Source organism: Diabrotica undecimpunctata, chromosome 6 (assembly GCF_040954645.1).
Source record: "Diabrotica undecimpunctata isolate CICGRU chromosome 6, icDiaUnde3, whole genome shotgun sequence".
NCBI classification, from domain to species: Eukaryota; Metazoa; Arthropoda; class Insecta; order Coleoptera; family Chrysomelidae; genus Diabrotica; species Diabrotica undecimpunctata.
In genome coordinates, this window is record NC_092808.1 from 7,521,774 (window position 1) to 7,542,061 (window position 20,288).

At 35.5% G+C, this 20,288-nt stretch overlaps 1 protein-coding gene across 3 annotated transcripts in view; it reads left to right on the forward strand.

The window, feature by feature from the left end:
• The window catches only part of Slik (Sterile20-like kinase), a 73,113-nt gene that overhangs the window by 17,913 nt on the left and 34,912 nt on the right, over positions 1–20,288 (forward strand). For all 3 annotated transcript variants that reach the window (XM_072534145.1, XM_072534146.1, XM_072534144.1), the window contains exons 3-4: positions 6,706–7,016; positions 10,109–10,252. In XM_072534145.1, coding sequence (XP_072390246.1) covers positions 6,706–7,016; positions 10,109–10,252 — 455 coding nt within the window. The remainder of the gene's footprint in view (positions 1–6,705; positions 7,017–10,108; positions 10,253–20,288) is intronic.

The following is a 20,288-nucleotide window of genomic DNA, read 5'->3' on the forward strand; positions in this document are numbered from 1 at the left end:
TTGAGAAAGACGGTCAAACTCAACGGCAAGTCGCAAGAACTGTTGGCGTAAGCCTTTCTACGGTTCAACGAGTGCTTCAACGCTTTCAGGAGAAGGGTTTGCTATCCAGACGACCTGGCTCTGGACGAAGAAGAATGACCACGGTACGAGATGACCGTTTTCTTGTGTTTCAGGCTTTACGAAACCGGACCTCAACTGCGATTATGCATCGAAATCGTCTACAGGAAGTACGAAATCGCAATGTTAGCGTTGCAACAGTCAGGAGAAGATTTCGTTCTTTTGGACTATCTTCTCGGGTAATGGCTACAGGACCGCCACTTTGCGTGGCGCATCGAGTTGCACGACTAGCTTTTGCTTGACAATACGCGCATTGGGAATTAACGATTGGAGCAAAGAGTTATTCTCAGATGAATCCCGTTTCTGCCTAGCTGGATCCGATGGACGTGTAAGAGTTTGGAGGAGAACCGGTGAATGATTTTCACAAGTTTGCATTGCTCCAAGAATGCCATTTGGTGGAGGCTCGGTCATGGCTTGGGGAGGTGTATCTTCCGACTTCCGCACAGAATTACAATTCATCGAAAATGGGTCCTTAACTGCACGAAGGGACATTACGGAGATTCTGGAAGAACATGTTATGCATACCATGGCAATGCTTGGAGAAAACGTCGTTTTTATGCAGATCAAGGCGCGAACGCACGTTGCCACGATCAGTATGCAATACTTGGACGAGGTTGGAATTACGAGGTTACCCTGGCCAGCTAGGTCTCCGGACCTGAATCCCATCGAACATATCTGGGACGATTTGAAAAAACGTATTCAACCCCTAACATCTCCTCCTAACAACGGACAGGAACTTAAGGATCTGTTAGTGACAGAGTGGAATAACATACCATAACATCGTAATCCGGAGAAAAATTGAGAGTATGCCCCGTCGTCTGCAAGAGGTCATTAGAGCAAGTGGAGGCAATACACGATATTAGTTATTGAAATTTCACTGACATTTTACCACGTTCTGTATGTTCCATTTTTTTCGTATGCCTGTTTTATCAACAATTTGGTTTGTTTTCTGCTTTTTCAGTAAAAACAATAAAAAACCGTTCTTTTTTTCTTTCAAAACAAACATTGATGACAAATAAAAAATACGTTAGCTTAAAAAAAGGTTATTACTGCACCAGAGGCAAAAATATTCCAGAAACTTGAAATTTTCAAGGTAGCCCGGATTTTATGATCGCGAGTGTATAATAAGGTAAACACAATTTTCTAGTTTTTAAATTAAGTTTAACAAAAATCATTGACGAATAGTCGTATAAAGGGTGAACTACAAAAGAAAATAACGATTTTCTTATATTTTTTAAATGTACATTGTATTTTATTTTTTCAAATATGTCATTTATGATACTCTTTCCTTTTTATGAAGCATTCTCACCCAAACACCCAAATATAATTTGGGGTTTATCCACAACAAGATATTTGGGAAAAACTGAGATGCCACAAATAAACAATTACTTATAGAACAATATTAAATATCGGTAACAATCTACCTTGTAGCAGCAAACCGCTACTTATAAAAATCAATAACGTACTGTAATACCAATATCTTTAATTAGTAAGTTATTCTCACTTGGGTGTCATCTTTCAATACCTTGTTTGCTTATTACATAAAAACGTGAACGTCTTCGCAACACATCGCTTATGAAAATTTACATAAAATACACTCAGGGTTAACCACAAATTCCTTTCATATTTATCACTGTGATATGAAACAAATGATTTCTAAATTTAGGATTTTGATATATCTAATTCTCGATTTTTAACAGTTCCATTGTACTGTATTATCCATCATAAACAAAGTAAATCGACACTGATTACATACGAAATATAAAAATAGTTTTTTTGTGTTCATGGAATAGTAAAAATGTATGTTTTTTTATTAAATTGATGAAGAAATGTCTCATACATTTAGAAAAGTTTTCAGTTTTTTGGCTAAAGTTTAACTGATATCAACAGTTGTTATAATACAAGGGCAAGTTAAAAAGTTAAAAAAAAAAATTAAACACACCAAAATAAATCACATACCAAAGTGAATCCCAGCTCCAGGGGACACGAGATTTCCGGAGTAAGATGTTCGAAGATCAAAGAGGTCGCGCCTCATACATTTTCTATAAGCGTTTTCAGTCCCAGTATTTATTCGCATATTTATCACCTCTATGTCTAATTAATTTTCATTTAAATGTTTTACTTCTCGTGAGTTCTGAAATTATAAGAATCTGATAAGCTACTTTATCTTCTATCGATTTCCATTTAATAGAATGCCTCTATCTGAACTAACCCACGTCCACTTACGTTGTTGTGGGAAGAACAACGTAAGTGAAAAGAAAGAGAAAAAAGGAATGGGATACTCACATAAGTCGAATTAAGGAAATGAGAGTTATCAAAATAGCAAGAGATAAATAATTAAACGATGAAATAAGTATCGGCCCACCGCACAAAATATGAAGTGACAACATCCCATAGAGGTATTAATTCGCCAATCAATAAGCAGAATTGTTTATCGAGAAGGTGGTCAAAAGACTATTTAATTTTATACAATTGCTTTGCAACTGAATATTAGTTATAAAATTGTGCACAGTGACATTAAATCCCTTCTCTAAACTGATTTTAATAGATGAATATAAGCAAATGACCGTTATGATTTATAGCATCTTGATGAAGAACGTTGGCTAAATTGGTTGTCCCACATATTGCATTAATGCATCAATTAAAGCGTTTTAAAATATTACTTTTGTTTATTTGCAATTTATATACACAGTGCAGAAATTACGTATCCATGTTAATAACCTACGTCTTTTTAAAAATGATTGTAGATAATAAAATTGTACAATTACGAGATAATACTAAAATTTTTTGGAATTTTGTGCTATTGCCGCATATTTAGGATATCTTCGTCATCATTCTTCGTGCCTTTATCCCTAAAAGGGGTCGGGTTATCCAAAAGAGGACAGTAATTTCACAGGTACACCAGATAGAGCAGCCGCAATTTAGGAGCATTGAGATCGTGCACCGTTAGGGTGCACGACAGGAAGCGCTCCTAGAGCAAAACATTGGTATGAACATTAACGGAGTTAATTAACAATATACGATACGCTAATAGTAACAGATAACCTAGCAAATTTACAGTTTTTGATGGAAAACATAAACACCCATACCAAAAAATATGGTCTAAAACTGAACATCAAAAAGACTAAATTCATGATTGTAACAAAGAAGCTATACACCAATGTGAATTTAACCATAAATAATCAGCCAGTTGAAAGAGTTACGTCCTACAGATATTTAAGGGTTTGCTTCACTGATACTAATGACCAGACAAGAGAAATCAAGAGGCGAATAGAGATAGCGAGACAATCGTTTGTCAAAATGAAAAAGTTCCTATGCAACCGGGACATAAATATAAACTTAAGAACAAGAATGTTAAGGTGCTATGTTTTCTCCGTTCTGCTGTACGGCATGGAAGCCTGGACACTGAAAAAGATAATCATCAAAAACTTTGAGGCATTCGAGATGTGGTGTTACAGGAGAATGTGGAAAATACCATGGACAGAAAGAGTAACAAATCAAGATGTTCTGCTGAAGATGGGGAAGAAATGCGAAGTCATAAAAACCATACAAACGAAAAAACTGGAATATCTGGGCCACATAATGAGAGGAGAAAAGTACTCTCTGCTTAGACTCATAATCCAAGGAAAAATCTCGGGAAAGAGAAATGTGGGACGTGGGAGGATTTCCTGGTTGTGAAATTTAAAGGAGTGGTATGGGTGCAGTTCAATACAGTTGTTCAGATCTGCAGCCAACAAAGTGAAGATTGCTGTGAGAGCCAACCTCCGATAGGAGACGGTACTGCAAGAAGACCGTTAGGGTATGGACATACCGAAGGTACATGGATGTGCGCTGTGGAGGTCGCGGTCGAGGTTTACATCGATGACGGGCAGAACATACCGAAGATACCTTCCTTTCAGTGTTCTTTGAGGTTTCTGAGGTGACTAACATGTGTTCCGGGAAAGTTAGCTTTTTTACATTATAAAATTATGTACATGAGCAACAAAAGTGACGACAGTGAATGCATGTCTTCAAGTGAAAAGGAGTGGATCATTTGTAATTCTTTAAATTGCTTTAAGCTTTCGGCTCGTCCTATAAATAAAAAAGGCAGTATCTAGGAGAATACCATCACCTATTTAACGAGCTTAACTAGCTTAAGAAACACCACTCAGACAGATTTTATGCTTATATGAAAATGATTCTGGATGCATTTCAGTATATTTATCATACCATCCGTATTTCAGGCAAATGTCACGTGGTTTGAAAACCACCAATAAACTTGTAATTTACCAAGCGATTAACAGCTCGATCGCGATGTAAAACAAACTATTTTGTTCTGGCATCGACATCGCTGTAAACCGAGAAGATAGGTCGCGAGGGTAAACGGGTGAAACATCCTTGGTATTTGCGATCTCATAAGAAAATGAAGGTTTGTTTTGACATCGATGTATCTACCGTGACCTCCATCGAACACATCCATGTATCTTCGGTATGTCCGTAGCCTTAGGCAGATCGTTAGCTTGGTGGCCAGACGCTTCGGATGATCGGCTGGCGAGATAAGCAAGATCGTCCGGCACACACCAGTGCGAAGAGCCAGTGACCAAGGCCAAAAACCAAAGTCACTGGCTCGCTGGACGGGCACATATTTAGAGAACAGGCCCTGTTCGACAAAATATAGTGTATCATAAATTTTTGTCTGCTGCTATTTTCAAAAGTATATTTGTATTGTTTTTGTGAGGAAAAAAGTATTATTAATACGTGGTGCTACATAAGTCTGTCAAAAGATATCTGTATTTTCGTTACATCGCTGTACTTATTATCCCTGGTGCTATGGCATCGCCAACACGTTCATTCAAATATTAATTTTATGAGATCTTATTTATTGTACTTTGGAGGTGTACAAATTTTTCTTGGTGTAGTTGTCATAGTTTGTTTTATAATAATTGTCATCGTTGTCATTAACAAGTCTTCATGGACTAACAGTATACTACATTACGTTTCAATGATCTTATCCAATATCTGCAGTGTTCCTCAGAATTTGCTGCAAAGTGCTCATTAATAATACCCTCAATGGTTTCCTGATTTTACGAATAGCGGACATATTCCTACCATTACCTAGTAAGACCAATTGTATCAACATATATCTTCAGAAAACGCCACAGAAATATCCATCTAAAAGGGATTCTACTGCTATGACCCCTCAGTAAACTAATCGCGTTAATGGGCTTACCTTACAGTAATCATCTTCATCTATTTTTCTTTCTCTTATAATATGTTACATTTTAATTTTTTTGAAGCGAAGCTTCCATACTGGCGTTGAATTACTTTTTCTCTGTAGTAAAATGTTGAGGCAAGCGTCACGGAACTAGCGTCACGGGTATCGTCACGAAATAGCGGTCTTCATATCGATTCACTACTCTCCATCAATTCGTTTCTAGCCATCATATATTTATTCTAAGCCGGTTTAAAGCACAGACAAAACACAGACATTAAATGAAAAGTAAAAAAATTAAAAGAATATCTGTCAATAAAAGATATAAATAACAAATAGAAAAATAAAAGGTCAAAAAAAATCCAAATATTAACAATATTGAATCGTATGTTTAATAACTCCCAATTTCATAAACAATTTAAAGTGAACATTAAAGTAAACATCCACTTTAAGCGTAAATTTCAGATTCATAATACTACGACCCAACTTTAACTTAAATGGTAGAAATTTGTCAATTAACTTGTATAGTTCACTTTAACCTCAAAATTCTGACAACCGCCTTTGACCATAGACGTATATATTAACATAGACCGAGCAGTCTGTAGAGCTAAACATCTTTTTTGTTGTTAGTTGTGTCTCTATTTTACATCAAGTAAGTATAGCAGCGTCTTTTTTATTCGAGAGAAAACGAATGGGGAGTTTCAAGAAAGTTTAGATAATGCATTTCATTATTGTGAATTATTTATTAGACAATATTTTGTAGATTTACAATTTCTAAAAAAATTAGTATATTATTTAAATTTTAAAAATACAGAACACAGTATGGAGCGCTAGTCCACAGTACTGCCTACTGTACCACTTATTTTTGTTATATACTTTTATTAGTTTCCTAATAAGAAAAAAAAATCCTGTATTTGTTGTAGTTATGTTACAAAAACCCGCCAATTCCTATTGTGAGTAAAATGCTCACGCGCGACAAATTAAGATAATTATTAGATACCAATAACTGTTGGGTTAAGGGTTTTCTCAGGAACTGTGCTACTCTATAAAAACTAATCTATATTAAAACTTTCAAAAACTTCTCATGCTATATATAACGCCGTTCATTATTGTAGTTTGATCCGTTATCGATATTTAGTCCCAATATATTGCCAGTTAAACTGGATTATAAGTGTCTACTATTATATTATTACTGAATGATTAATAAATTGATTGCTTCATTTAAATTGTTTATCGGCCTTATCAGAGGATATCCTACGCCACAAATATTCACAGATTTCATTGATGCGGCAACTTCGACCATTATTCCAAATTAACAACTTATTTATTTTAAATATATTCCTAATATATGAATTATTTTTATAATTAACTTACTGTATACCTATCCTCTTTTTTAGCTGACTTTGGCGTTTCGGCCAAAAACAAGAATACGCTTCAGAAACACGATACATTCATCGGCACCCCCTACTGGATGGCCCCAGAAGTAGTGTTATGTGAAACGTTTCGTGACAATCCCTATGACTATAAGGTAGATATCTGGTCGATGGGTATCACGCTCATCGAGTTTGCTCAAATGGAGCCGCCCAATCACGAGATGTCGCCTATGAGGGTTCTACTTAAGATACAGAAATCAGATCCACCCAAACTTGAACAGCCTTCCAAATGGTCGAAAGAATTTAATGACTTTCTGACAAAAGCACTTATTAAGGTAAGAGACTATTTATTTTTGTAGTAAGTAAAAGGTGTTTATATTCGCAAAATTAATTTCCAAAACTATGGTGCCGAAGAACCACAAGTTGCATTTGTCGTCTTCATATTATCTTTAGGTAAAAATCTGAAGCTAAAACTAAATTTAGTCGATGTTTTTGATGATGAACGTTCACGCACGCCAGAAATCGTCACTAAAACATATATCATTAACAAATTTAAAACCCCGCATCGAAATGAACCATCTGATGCGGAAAATTTGCTGGCATCACGGCAGCGCAATATATTCGCCCACACTGAAGCTGCAGTTAATATTTTTGGGACCACAGTCTCGCATCTTTTATTTAGTTATTTTCTTCGTATTTAATCAATAAACTCAAAGTACCCTTAGATGTAGGGTTAGTTTAACATCATTTCATTATTCATTAGAACATATTTACAATGGATTTTATTATTTTTATAGTTTTGTTTCTCTGATTTTTCTATTTCATGCTTCACTATATTATCCCAAGTAAATGTCTGATCTCGTTCCAGTCTATTACTCGTTTTTCTGCCTCTTTTATAATTTTCTTATCGTCTCTTAATCGCATTGACTGAACGAAGATGCAGGTTTGTTTGTCCTTACACCTTGTCCTGATGCCTTTGTTTCGCGCACCAGTCATAGGTCGCTGGTTTTTTCCCTTGGGGAACAAGTTTTGTCCTTAGGGAAATAGTTTCACTTTATATACTTCTTTGAAGGACCACCCAGAAAACTTGGAGAAATGAAAGTTTCGAAAAGAACGTTTTAACAAGTATTTAAATAACTACAACAACGTATTTTGGACGCCGATAACTTGCTTACGATAGCTGATTTATGAAATTTAGTTTGAATTTATGTGGATAAAACTAGATAACTTGTCGGTGATACAATATTGGAACGAACTGAGTAAACTTATTAATATCCCGACTGTGTTAAACCTTCTGAAGTGCGGCTGGCGCGAGTAGGAGCCTAGAGCTCATCCAATGCTGGATTCAAACTGATGCAAACCTGAATTTTTCCGCGTTTAAGGGTAGTAACCACTGGGAACACCAAGTTAAAATAGAGTCCAAGTCCATTTGGAGGTTTAGCTGGTTTGTGATTGGATTGGCATATATTTTTGTGTCATCAGCGTAGAACGATATTTTACTTAAGACATAATAAGGAACATCGCTGGTGTAAACCATTATTATTATATGTTGTTTGAACTGTTATTTTATTTTTATTTATTGTAGTTTTAGTTTTTATTTACTTTCTTTGAAGGCTTGTGCACTAGTTATCAGTTACACAAATTCTACCTAAAAGACCTAAGTAGATGCTGCTAATTCACCTTCCTTCTTTTTGCCTGCATAGTCACCATTCTGAGTACATAATTTAAATATTTTAATGCCATATTTATGGCACTTTTGTGGATTATACTGCTTGAAGAGTAAACGTCCCTGAAACGGTACCATGGTTTCATTGATGCAAAATGTTTTCCCTGGCGTAAATATTTTTTGATGTTGCTTATGATTTGATCTATAAGTGGTTGCACTTTATACAGTCGATCTCCTTCTGGGCACTTAGAGTTATCTGAGAAGTGCCACATTTTCAGAAGTAACTCAGATCGGTTGCGGCTCATAATATTAGGAGCAACATTATTTTTGAACATCCACTTGGTTGACGAATAATACCGAATGGAATTCATTCGCACTATTCCTATGTAGCCCAGTAAACCTAGAAATTATGCAATTTTCTTTCTTTCGGCGCGTCATCGGACACTTCGATTATGGTGTCCGCTCGTTTTGAACGTCTCCAGTGGGCCATGGCGGACACCGGTGACCGCTCTATTTTTTTTTAAACTGTTAACAAAAAAACGGGTGTGGCAGTCCAGTGGGACTGCCGGTGGAAGTTACACTTCTATACACGCATTCGCCGTTACAAATTTATTTGGGAGTCAATCTGCACAATCATTACATATGTAATTCTATAGGTAAGACATAGCAGAAAGAGAAACAGAATTAATAACAACTTACTAACAATGAAGGATTGAATCAATATTTTGATGAAAATGTATATTTTTATTTTCATATATGTATGAAAGGAGTTGAATGCAAAATTTTTTTACACATACTCTGCAGTAAAATTCATTGTTTATTTTTTTATTAATATAATAATACAATACAAATTAAACTGCAATATTCACAAGTATTTAAAAATGACAATAATATACATAAAAAAAATACACTACAATACAGTGCAACACAATTCCATATAATAATACAATACAAATTAAAATGCAATATCCATAAGTATTTAAAAATGACAATAATGTAATAATATTAATAAAAAAGTCCTCCCCGACTGGGAATCGAACCCCGGTCTCCCGCGTGACAGGCGGGGATACTGACTACTATACTACCGAGAACATGACACAAAGATATTTCAAAATTGACAGTTCTGGATCATACAGTGATTTATTGAGATTATTATTTTGAAATACAAAAGACTAATATAATTATGAACATTTAATAAATAATACAAAACATATCACATAAATAATAATATTAATAAATATTTTATTATATGTATAATATTATATGTATATATATCTATATAATATATATATATATATATATATATATATATATATATATATATATATATATATATATAATATTAAATTATATATACAAAAGGAACATTTTTATATTCGAGAGAGGAAGAGAGAGAAAATATTTCTTCTGTCTCTCTCTTACTCATTATCTTACATATGTAATGATTTCACAGATTCACTTCCATACAAATTTTCAACGTGGAGCGCGCGTATAGAAGTATAACTTCAAAAATGGTTCAAATGGTGGGGATTCGATTTAAATTAAATTAAATTAAAATTTTGTTTAATATTTCTTTGGTCCAGGGAAATATTTTGGCGCTTAACCTGTGCCTTTCCATCTTAAATTCTTGGTGACAAACACGTTCTGTATATTTATATTGAATGAATATAACAATTGTTGTAAACTGTGTTCGTATCAATGACCCCAAGTAGTTGAGACACTTCAATCGCAAATAAAAATATTTATTTTTCCTTGTTTCAGGATCCACAGAAAAGGCCAGGTTGTGAAGAACTGCTGAAGCACCCCTTTATTAATTGTACATTAGACTCCAAACCCGTCCGTGATTTATTATTAGAGTACAAAGCAGAAGTCGTCGAAGAAGATCTTACGGATGACGATCCAGAGGTAAGTTGTACGCTAATATTTGTTTATATAAACTTCTCACGCCATACCCATTTGCTATATTGTGCTTTGAAGGCTTGTTCAATATCTATGAAAAGCTCCATTTACGCCCAAAAATTACTGATAAATTTATTATAGTCTTAATGAACAATGTGCTTTCGATATAATAACGGTTTAGTTTAGTATTTAGTTTTTCAGCAAACTCAAATTTTCCTTCTTCAGACATTTGTACATGTATACAGTACGATCGCGTTAATCCGAACGGGAAACAGGTTGTTCGAATGATCCCATCGTTCGGATTACCTAGGACTTTTTTATTGGGAGAAGAAAAACTGCCAAAACACAATGAAAATGATTGTAAATGTTTTATTACAAATATATATATACAATATATTTAATGAAAACATATTATCTATATAAATTTCAATGGATAGCAATAAAAAAATCTGTAATTTTTTTCTGGACGCGTCTCGACGTGCTGATCAAACGGTCTGTTTCTTATACGCCTCAGCATCATGATCTCCTCGCTGCTGTTGAGGTTGTCTTCTACCCAAGTGATGACCGTGTTCAGGGCTTTAACAGCTTCAGCAGCAGAAGGTTTTTAATCAGGTGGTTCATCATCGACATTCTCCTCTTCCGTTTCTTCATTTTGAAGGTCCCTTACAATTTCTTCATCCGTGAGCATTTCTTGGGTGTCAATTTCTTTTTCACAGCCACCTGATGCCCATTCTCGAACCACAGATTCAGTAATTATTGTCTTTTTGTGATGAGCCAGCTGAGCGACAAGGGAGCTTAAAATTATGTCTTTTTCGTTGGATGAAGAGTGGTCAACAGCCACTAAGTTTGGGCTCAAGTTTTTCCAAGAAAGTTGAATCAAACGTTGTGAAATAGATGACCAACAATTTGCCAAATTGAAAACGACGTCCTTGAGATTAACTTCCTTCAGAGCTACTACGAGATCCGTTCCACTTTGCTCGTCAGCAAAATTGTTGGAGAGTAAAGCTTTTCGATAGGGCAAGTTTGTGTTCTGGACGACATTCTGGTCCATTGGTTGAATCATAGCTGTCGTGTTGGGTGGTAAGAACATTGCAAAAATTCTACAATTTTCACTACGAAGTTCATCAGCGGATGGATGACCAGGGCAACCAATTGAAGAACAAATCTCTTGTCACCCATGCACTTTTTTACCCTCGATACCATACGGGAAGATCATCAGATTTGAATGCACGAGGCTTGTTAGCCATCCCCACAGCAAACTAAGTTAGTGAGTCCCGAGAGCGAGACGCATTTGCACAAGGTGATTCTTTCTTTCATAATTTTTCGACCAGGGGCGTTCTTTTCTTGAGATGTCAGCAATGTGTGGTCTGGTAACATGCGCCAAAATAAACCACTTTCATCTGCATAGTAATTTTGAGATGTGTAACTCCATGACATCGTTTAAAGTTGTCCAACCAACCCTTATATGCGCTAAAAGCTTGGTGATTTGGTGAAATTTCACGATGGAAATGACGAGCTTTTTCACACATTTCACCGCTCACCGGCACATGCTTTCTCCGCTGTTGTAGGAACCACATGAACAACGCACTTTCTACCTTCGGATATTCAGGGGGTTTGATGGTTTTCCTCTTCGCTGGACCGCTTTCCGTTTCGCTGACGAACTTTTCGATCTTTTCTTTGTTCTTCTTAATGTCCGTAATGGCAGATTTGCCAATACCGAACTATTTTGAAATGAACTGTAGCTGGTTTCTTGCTGTATCAACTTGAGAATTTTGGTCTTTTGTTCGACAGTGAAAGTCACGTGTTTACGTGGAGCCATTGTGATACGAAAGCACTAACAGGACTAAATAATATGTAGATGTAGGTGGGCAAGGAAAGTAAAAATCGATGTTCGTCATGTTGATTCAATCGTGGGGGAGGCAGGAGGGAGTCGCGCGAGCCCGTTCGGACTACCGCGTCGTTCGGACGACCTTGGGTTCGGATTAACGCGACCGTACTGTATTATTTGTTATGTAAATAAGGACGTCCTCAGGTCAAATGTTTGTTCCCCCGTTCGTTTAACACTCGAAAACAAAGCTATTCTTAAATTACAATTGGAAGCTACGTTCCCGACTATCCACCTGGATTTGAAGATATGCAATTAAAGATCGACTGGCACAAATTGCTAAACATTTACCTATCTCGGTGACAAATATTTATTTATTTGAGTATGGAGTATGGATTTGAATATCTGTTTTGTTACTGTACAGTCTTTCAAAAACTATCTCTTAATACCAAACTTCTGTAGTTGAGCCTTGGAAAATCATTTTCAGTTTATGCCACTTAACACTTTAACTGCCATGTGTCGATAAAGGCAATTTTAATTCTTTGTCATGTGTACATATAATGGACACAGGTTTTATCAGCGTTTCAGCCATGTGTCCGTGGCTGGTACATATTTATTGTGTATTTAAATAGGAATATCGTTAAGTCTGGCGTAGAACTATGACATTTAAAAATATCCTAGGATTTTTTTAATTTTTAAAGGTATAAGGGATAATAAAATGAAAATTAAATATACATCAACTTTTTTTTTTTATTTATAACATAGAATGTAGTATTTTTTAACTAGAAAATTAAGTACTGAGAGTCAGGTTTGTTGTACATGTTTTAGTTATTTTTTTGTGAAAACATGGTTGGTAAAGAAACATTCTAAACACATAAAAGGGCTGTCTTTATATCCTTTGTATACACATGTTACTCCTTTTGTGTTTTTACAGCATAAATTCGACCATGTAGTTCATAGTTTTTTTTTGTAACAAATCGTGGATCTGCCCCTTTTATTCAAAGCGTTTTGAGTAAGTTCATGTTTGGTTTGAACTTGTACAGGAAGGGGTAGATTACTACATTGAAAAAGTTGCATGCACACATTTTCTTTGAATTTTGTAACTGACATTTTGCTTTGGTTGATGTTATTGAAAATAATTAGAGTATTCACCAGTGAAGTACCAGTAATCATCTCAAATGCCACTTTTCTGTACAATTTGACAGCAGTTTTTTGATCTGACATGTCCACAAACGCTTTTGCGTTATTATACTCTACAATGGCTGCAGGTTTTCTTTTAGTACCTTACATATGCGTTACCTCTATCATATCGTCTCTATGTTTTGTAGACAGAAAAAGTACGTCTCTCTTGTCATACCATTTCATAACTACAATATCATTTTTGTTTCGTTTGGCAATGATCTCCCCTTTCTTGAGTTTGGCTTCTACAACATCTTTGGGAAATTTTTTCGGTTTTTTTCTCAACGTTCTAATAAGATGAGTAGATCCAGTTTTTAAAATTTCAGCAAGGTTAACTGATGTATACCCGTTGTCCGTAATAAGAGTTCTATCCTGAACCAATAAAGGTTTAATCATTTCCATAACTACCCTTTCAGCAACCGGTTGTCCATTAATTTTTTCTTTACCTCAATATATTTTAATTGTATAGGTATAGCCTTCTAACAAACAAATTTTAACCAGCTTTATTCCAAACTTATGACGTTTTCCTTTTCTGTAGTCTCAAAAAGATAAATTGCCTCTAAATGGGATCATAGTTTCATCAATGCAAACAGTTGAGCCTGGTAATCATACATCGATGAAAATTAGCGTTCATTTCATTGACCAGACATTGAATTTTATGAAGTCTGTCATTTTCAGAACACTCGTTATTCTTTGCTAGATGAAACATGCACAAGAGCAATTCGAACCGATTTCTACTCGCATCCAAAGAAGGAGCGCTATGAATGTACGCATTTCAGTGTAGTAAGTCTCTTTCCAATAATTAAAACGTGACTCTTTCGTAATTGTTTCATTTACTATTCCAGTAAGAATTTGTTCCATATTTATAACATCTTCGGAGACAAACAGTTCAAAGCATAAGAGTTCATTCTTACCAGCCATTTCGTTTTTCAAATGTTCAGGAATGCCAAAGTTAAAAGGACAATCGAAAATTGGAAAATTTCCGGAAACAGGTCCTCAGTTTGAATCTCGTAAAGAATTTTCTTCTGGTCTAACAGTATCTGGCAAAAAATCATCATCTTGAGTCAAAGAACTGTCTGATTCTTCCTGCATTACTCGAGATGACTGAACACGGGATGGTCCTGCAGAAGTATTGTGTTTTACGTTTCCTACAAAAAAATATCGATATATTAGTCCATTTTCAGATAATGCTTACTCTATCTATGCGCAAATCAAGGTTTTGTGTCAGTTTAAAAGATTTATTTATAATACGTAAAACAAACTTAAATTCATTTGTGTGAAGTCAATCTAATAGTAAAAAAAATCGGATTATACAAACTAAAATTTTATTTAAGATTTTAGTGAACAAACCTTTTCTCAAAATTTTCTTTTTTTTATGTAGGATCCAAATCCGAATCCAAATAATCAGAAAAATCGTCACTTATGTTCATTTTTCTAAACTCCTCTAATTCACCGGTAGCCTTTTCTGCTTCTAATTCCAACTCTAAATAACGGAGTTGTTTGATATTGTGCGCCATATTAACTTTTTTCAATCGTGAAGTCGACGATTCGCTCCCATCGGAAGTAAATAACAAACTGAAAGATCTTAAACGTGTCACTCTCTTGACTATTTGATCTTCAGTGTTCATCTGTGGTACACATGGCCTACAACTAGACATTAGTAACAATTTCACAATCGCAGGCCTCGTGCACCATATGAGGACACAGCAATTTTTAGAAAAATAACCAAAAAAAAATCTGATTTTATGATTTTTGTTAAAAACAAACACAAATAGAGTAATCAAAAAGAAAAAAATATTTCAGCCCAGAAGAGCCGGTCCAAAATTTACTCTGAATTTACCTGGCAGTTAAAGTGTTAAAAAATCTCTTTAAAACTATTTTTCTATTTTCAAAATGTTTAATACAAAAGATATCTGTGCTATTGCCTTATTATCTTTAAAACTACCAATGAATTATTATCAATCTAACGACTTAGTAATATTAGTCGCTTTGTTTTGTTTTACGTCAATGAGCGACATTTTCTCGTTAGTAAAATCCACAGAAACTACTTCCGTCTTCGAAAATATTGACGTATTTTGTTACCTTCATTCCCATTGCATATTTCAAATGAATACAATTGGAAATAATCATTTTCCTTTTAATCGGACACTGGTATATTATTGTGCACATCCTGTAACTGTTATGATTTTATTGAATTTGCTGTACAAAAAACCGCCATTGTCTGTCTGATTACTCAATTTGTTTATAAATGTCACAAGCTACCAACAGTCTCGATTTTAATGTATAGTAGTATCAGTATCAAAGTAAAAGAATCGAATGAGTTTCTAATCAAAATTTAGTTATTTTAAATCAGCAGCACTGTTCTGAAAATGCGCTGTTGCCAAACTAGAAGTATTTAAATACTTTCTAGGTTTTTCTTGTTATCATCCCGAATTACTTTTTTCGTGTTAGCAAATGAAATAAACTGTCATACAACCACATTTGTATTGCTTTTACTGTACTCTTAACGTTTTTGTAAATACTTTCATGCTTAGCGCGGTAGGAAACATCGAAAACACAAAGAACTTTATCAGAGAATTGGTAAGTGCTGTTCCATAGAAAAGTCGTTTCTAAGTAATCTTAGATGCTGGTAGTCGTGTATATACCCGTCTTGAAGTTTATACGTGCTTTCAAAAAGAAGTTAGTTTGGAAAGTTAAGTTAAATTATTTGAATGTTGTACTTATATCGTGGTTTAAATATTAGTTTATTTTATATCATAGTTCTACTTAAACCAAGCAGCAAAGATCTTGAATTGCTACTATCACTTACTGACAATCTCCCTGTTGGGCTACCTATTTAAATTGAAAAAAATAAGTAACAAACCGTAAAAAGATGGGAAGAAGAGCAAGGATGTAGACTTGTCAGGGTAGCACTAAATAACATTGAAAAGTCAGCATCAAAGAAGTATTTGGGAATGACCAGGAAAAACCTACGCTTGACAGTTGGTTTTTTAACTGGTCAACTAAGCAAACACCTCCATACTCTGGGGCTAGTAGATACACCTCTATGTAGGAAGTGTGAACGAGAAGACGAAACTGTAGAGCATGTCCTATGTGAATGCCCGGAGTTATCGTTAATACGAGAGTACGCGTTCGGCGAGTCCTGGTCCACACCTGCCCACATAGGGGAGATGTCTCCTGGTGACTTGTCCACCTTTCTAGAAATGGAGGATGGACAATGAGCTAAGGACGACAGTTCTCTGGGAGGATGCACAATGGGTCAATTGTGGCCTAAGTGATGTGGAACTTAACTCGCCCTCCCTACTCTACAGATACAGATACACACCTATTTAAATTATATGAAAGAATGATCTTACGCAGTATCTGTAAAGGCGCGTACTAACTTGAGTGAATTTATTCGCACGAATGGTGTGCGCAAATATGGTCAAGACAGTACGCGCCTTAAAACAGTGGATTCTAAACTGATTGCCAAAGAATTGGGATTTATCATCATCATCATTTTGGCTTTACAACCCTGTGTGGGTCCTAGCCTCCCCAAGAATTTTTCTCCAGTCGTCCCTATCCATCGCCTTCCTCCGCCAAGCACGTATTTCCATATTTCTCATGTCTTCATCGATGTTATCTAGGAATCTTGTTCTGGGTCTTCCTTTTCTTCTTTGACCAATAGGTCTATCAAGGAGCGTTTTTCTAGCTGGGTCGGTTTGCTCCATCCGCATTACATGCTTGCTGTATCCTATAGAGTTCGAAGTTGTATCGTCTTCTCCAGACACCATTTTCATTTACCGCTCCATAGATGCGCCTTAGTATTTTTCTTTCGAAACATCCTAACATTTTTTCATTGCTTTTTGTTAAAGTCCAGGTTTCTGAACCATATGTTAGGACTGGGCGTATTATTGTTTTGTAGAGTTTTACTTTTGTATTTCTTGATATAACTGTAGATTTAAAAAGGAGATTAAGCCCAAAATTCTGCGGTTTATCTCTGCGGTAGTGTCATTTTCAGTATTGACGAGCGTTCCCAGGTATACAAATTCGTTAACTGTTTCGATGACGTCATTTTCTATAACAAGTGGCCGTAGTGTTTGTGGTTGCGTACCTATTTTCATGTATTTTGTTTTATTGGTGTTTATTATTAAACCCATTTTTGTAGTTGCTTCCTTTAATGCTATTAGGATTGGGATTTAAGTCTGGAAAATAATGCACCAGACAAGTATTTAAAGGTTTTCTAAAACAAGCAGATAATTGGTATTGCACTGTTGATCACCTGCCTAAAATACACTGAATCACAAAAAACAACTGTCAAATATAACGGGTTCTAAATCGCAAACGGACCACAGCAAATTCAGTGGGAAATTCTAAACTGTTGAATTCCTGCTTCCCCAATTGTTTTATATCAAAAGTCATGAGGTACTATTTGTAGAGGACTGAATGAAATCTGTATTGAAAACAAATGTTAAAATTGTTCTACGAATTAAACATATTCCAAAATTTTGCAAATATATACATTTACCAGAGTATTGTTGTAAAAGATAGACCACACGTAGTGCAGAATATGTATAACGGGCTCCGTTCGGTTACAATGAAGTTAGCTATTAACAATATTTGAATTATCTATATTTTTATTTTATAATTTATTGTTTAAAAAGCTAAAGGTAATGAAATGAACTTTTCTTCTTCTTTTTCCACTTTATATAAGCAATTTTGCTTGTTCATTGGATTAATACCTCTATGGAAAGTTGTCACACCATCTTTGGAGCGGTCGTCCGATACTTCTTTTGCCGATTGGTGAGTTATCTCTTGCTATTTTGATGACACGGGTCTCCTCCATTCTGCTTATGTATTTAATTATTTTTTCTATTTTGTGTCCATTCATTTATACACTGTACATCTCTGGCGTTTCCAGTAGCCTTTGCGCTGTGGCTGTGTCGGGTCTTGTTTCTGAGGCATATGTCATTATTGGTCTTACACTGGCTTTATAAATTCTTGACTTCATCTCAGTGTTAATGTGTCTGTTTCGCCATATAGTGTTGTTAAGGCATCCTGCCAGTCTATTTGCTTTTTGTACTTGATTTCTCACTTCTTTGTCCAGGCCTCCATAGCTTCTTCTTCTTCCTTTGCCCTATCCGTTTCGGACGTTGGCTATTAACAAGGCTATTTTGACTTTGTTTACGGCACCTCTGAACAGTTCGGTCGATGTTAGTCCGAACCATTGTCGCAGGTTATGCATCCATGAGTGTCGTCTTCTTCCCGGTCCCTCCTACTGTCGATTCTTCCTTGGACTATTAACTGTAGCAGCCGGTACTTAGTATGCCTCATGACATGTCCGAAGTACTCAAGCTTCCGTTTCTTTACGGTGAAGATTATTTCTTTGCTTTTGCCTATTCTCTGCATTACTTCCACGTTAGTGATGTGGTCTGTCCAGGATATCCGAAGAATACGGCGATATATCCACAGCTCAAAGGATTCTAGTTTCTTCAGGGTGGCTTCCGTTGTGGTCCATGCCTCTGCTCCATAGAACAAGACCGGGAAGACATAACACTTGACCAGTCTTAATTTTAGTTCCATTGAGATTTTGCTTGTGAACCACTTTTTCATATTGTTGAACGCGTTTCGCGCTTTTTCAATTCGTGATCTTATTTCTGTTGACTGGTCCCATTTTGTATTGACTGTGGTTCCAAGGTATGTGTATGTCTCCACTTGTTCTATTTTTCGGTTGTTTAATGTCAATTGCATCGGAGGTTGTTGTGTTCTGCTGAGCATGCATTTAGTTTTGGTTGTATTGAGTTCTAAACCATATTCTTGACTTGCTGTGTGTATGCTTTGCATGAGTCTTTGAAGCTCGTTGCAGTCATTTGCGATAATAACTGTGTCGTCAGCATATCTAATATTATTGATTAACCTCTCCGTTTACTTTGATACCCTCCGAAACTTCTCCCAGTGCTTCTCTGAAGATTTGTTCAGAGTATATATTGAACAGGAGCGGCGAGAGGACGCATCCCTGTCGTACACCCTTTTTAATATCTATCTTCTCACTGTGTAAGTTGCCCATCTTACACAGTGGGAAGTGCCTCAGCACTTTGGTTCCAATAGAGACTGGTTATTATGCGCAGATCCTTGCCATCAATATGCATCTTCCTGAGCATTTCCATGAGTTTATCATGTTTGACCTTGTCAAACGCCTTGGAGAAGTCGATGAAGCACAAGTGGACGTCCTTGTGCATGTCTCTGCATCTTTTATACACATTTTTTAATTAAAAATTAAGTAATCGTGTGGGGAAAAATTAGTATGCCATTTTAATTGCATATTTGTCTAATTTATAAGCTTTTTGGTCTAATGGCTAGTACCCAAATCGACAAAGAGACATGTTTGCTTTGCATATACAATGGAGATTAAAACTGATTCGCTTCTCCTGATGACTTTTTAATGATCGTTATTTTCCAAAGAATGTCTTTACAATGGAAGCTATTGAAAATTGATAAATATAGATAAACTATCGACAATGAGTTTTTGATATATTTTACTTTTTTTTATAGTATTTTTCTTCATGGTATTGTTTAGTTTGACAATGCAACTCTCTTATTTATACATCGATGATTGAAACATGCTTTAGTTTAAACAATAATGATAGTGTTTTGTGCGCGTATATTCAAGTGCTATGATTCTTAAATCCGTTCCTGATGCGCTGCTCGGGGCAAACCGGCAACGATGTCGGCCGTTCTCCCGTAAGAAATACATTGACTATCTTACTTGCACTGCATTCTAACTGTGGTTTCTACTATAGACAAAGGACAAGAAATAATTTTTAAATACGGATGGGACATTTTTTGTTTCACCAAAAAAAGTTACTTAGAATTTCATGTAAAATTTTTTTCCTGTGCTGTATCTCACTTAGTACTTTCATTATTTTAATTGTGTTAATGATGACGACGTGTTTTTGCAGTGTTTTCACAAAAAAAAGTGCATTGAAGATTTTTTTCGTATTCTCTTCCGCATTTTTCGTAGAAAAATTAAAACCATTATAAAAAGTATTAACCAGTACA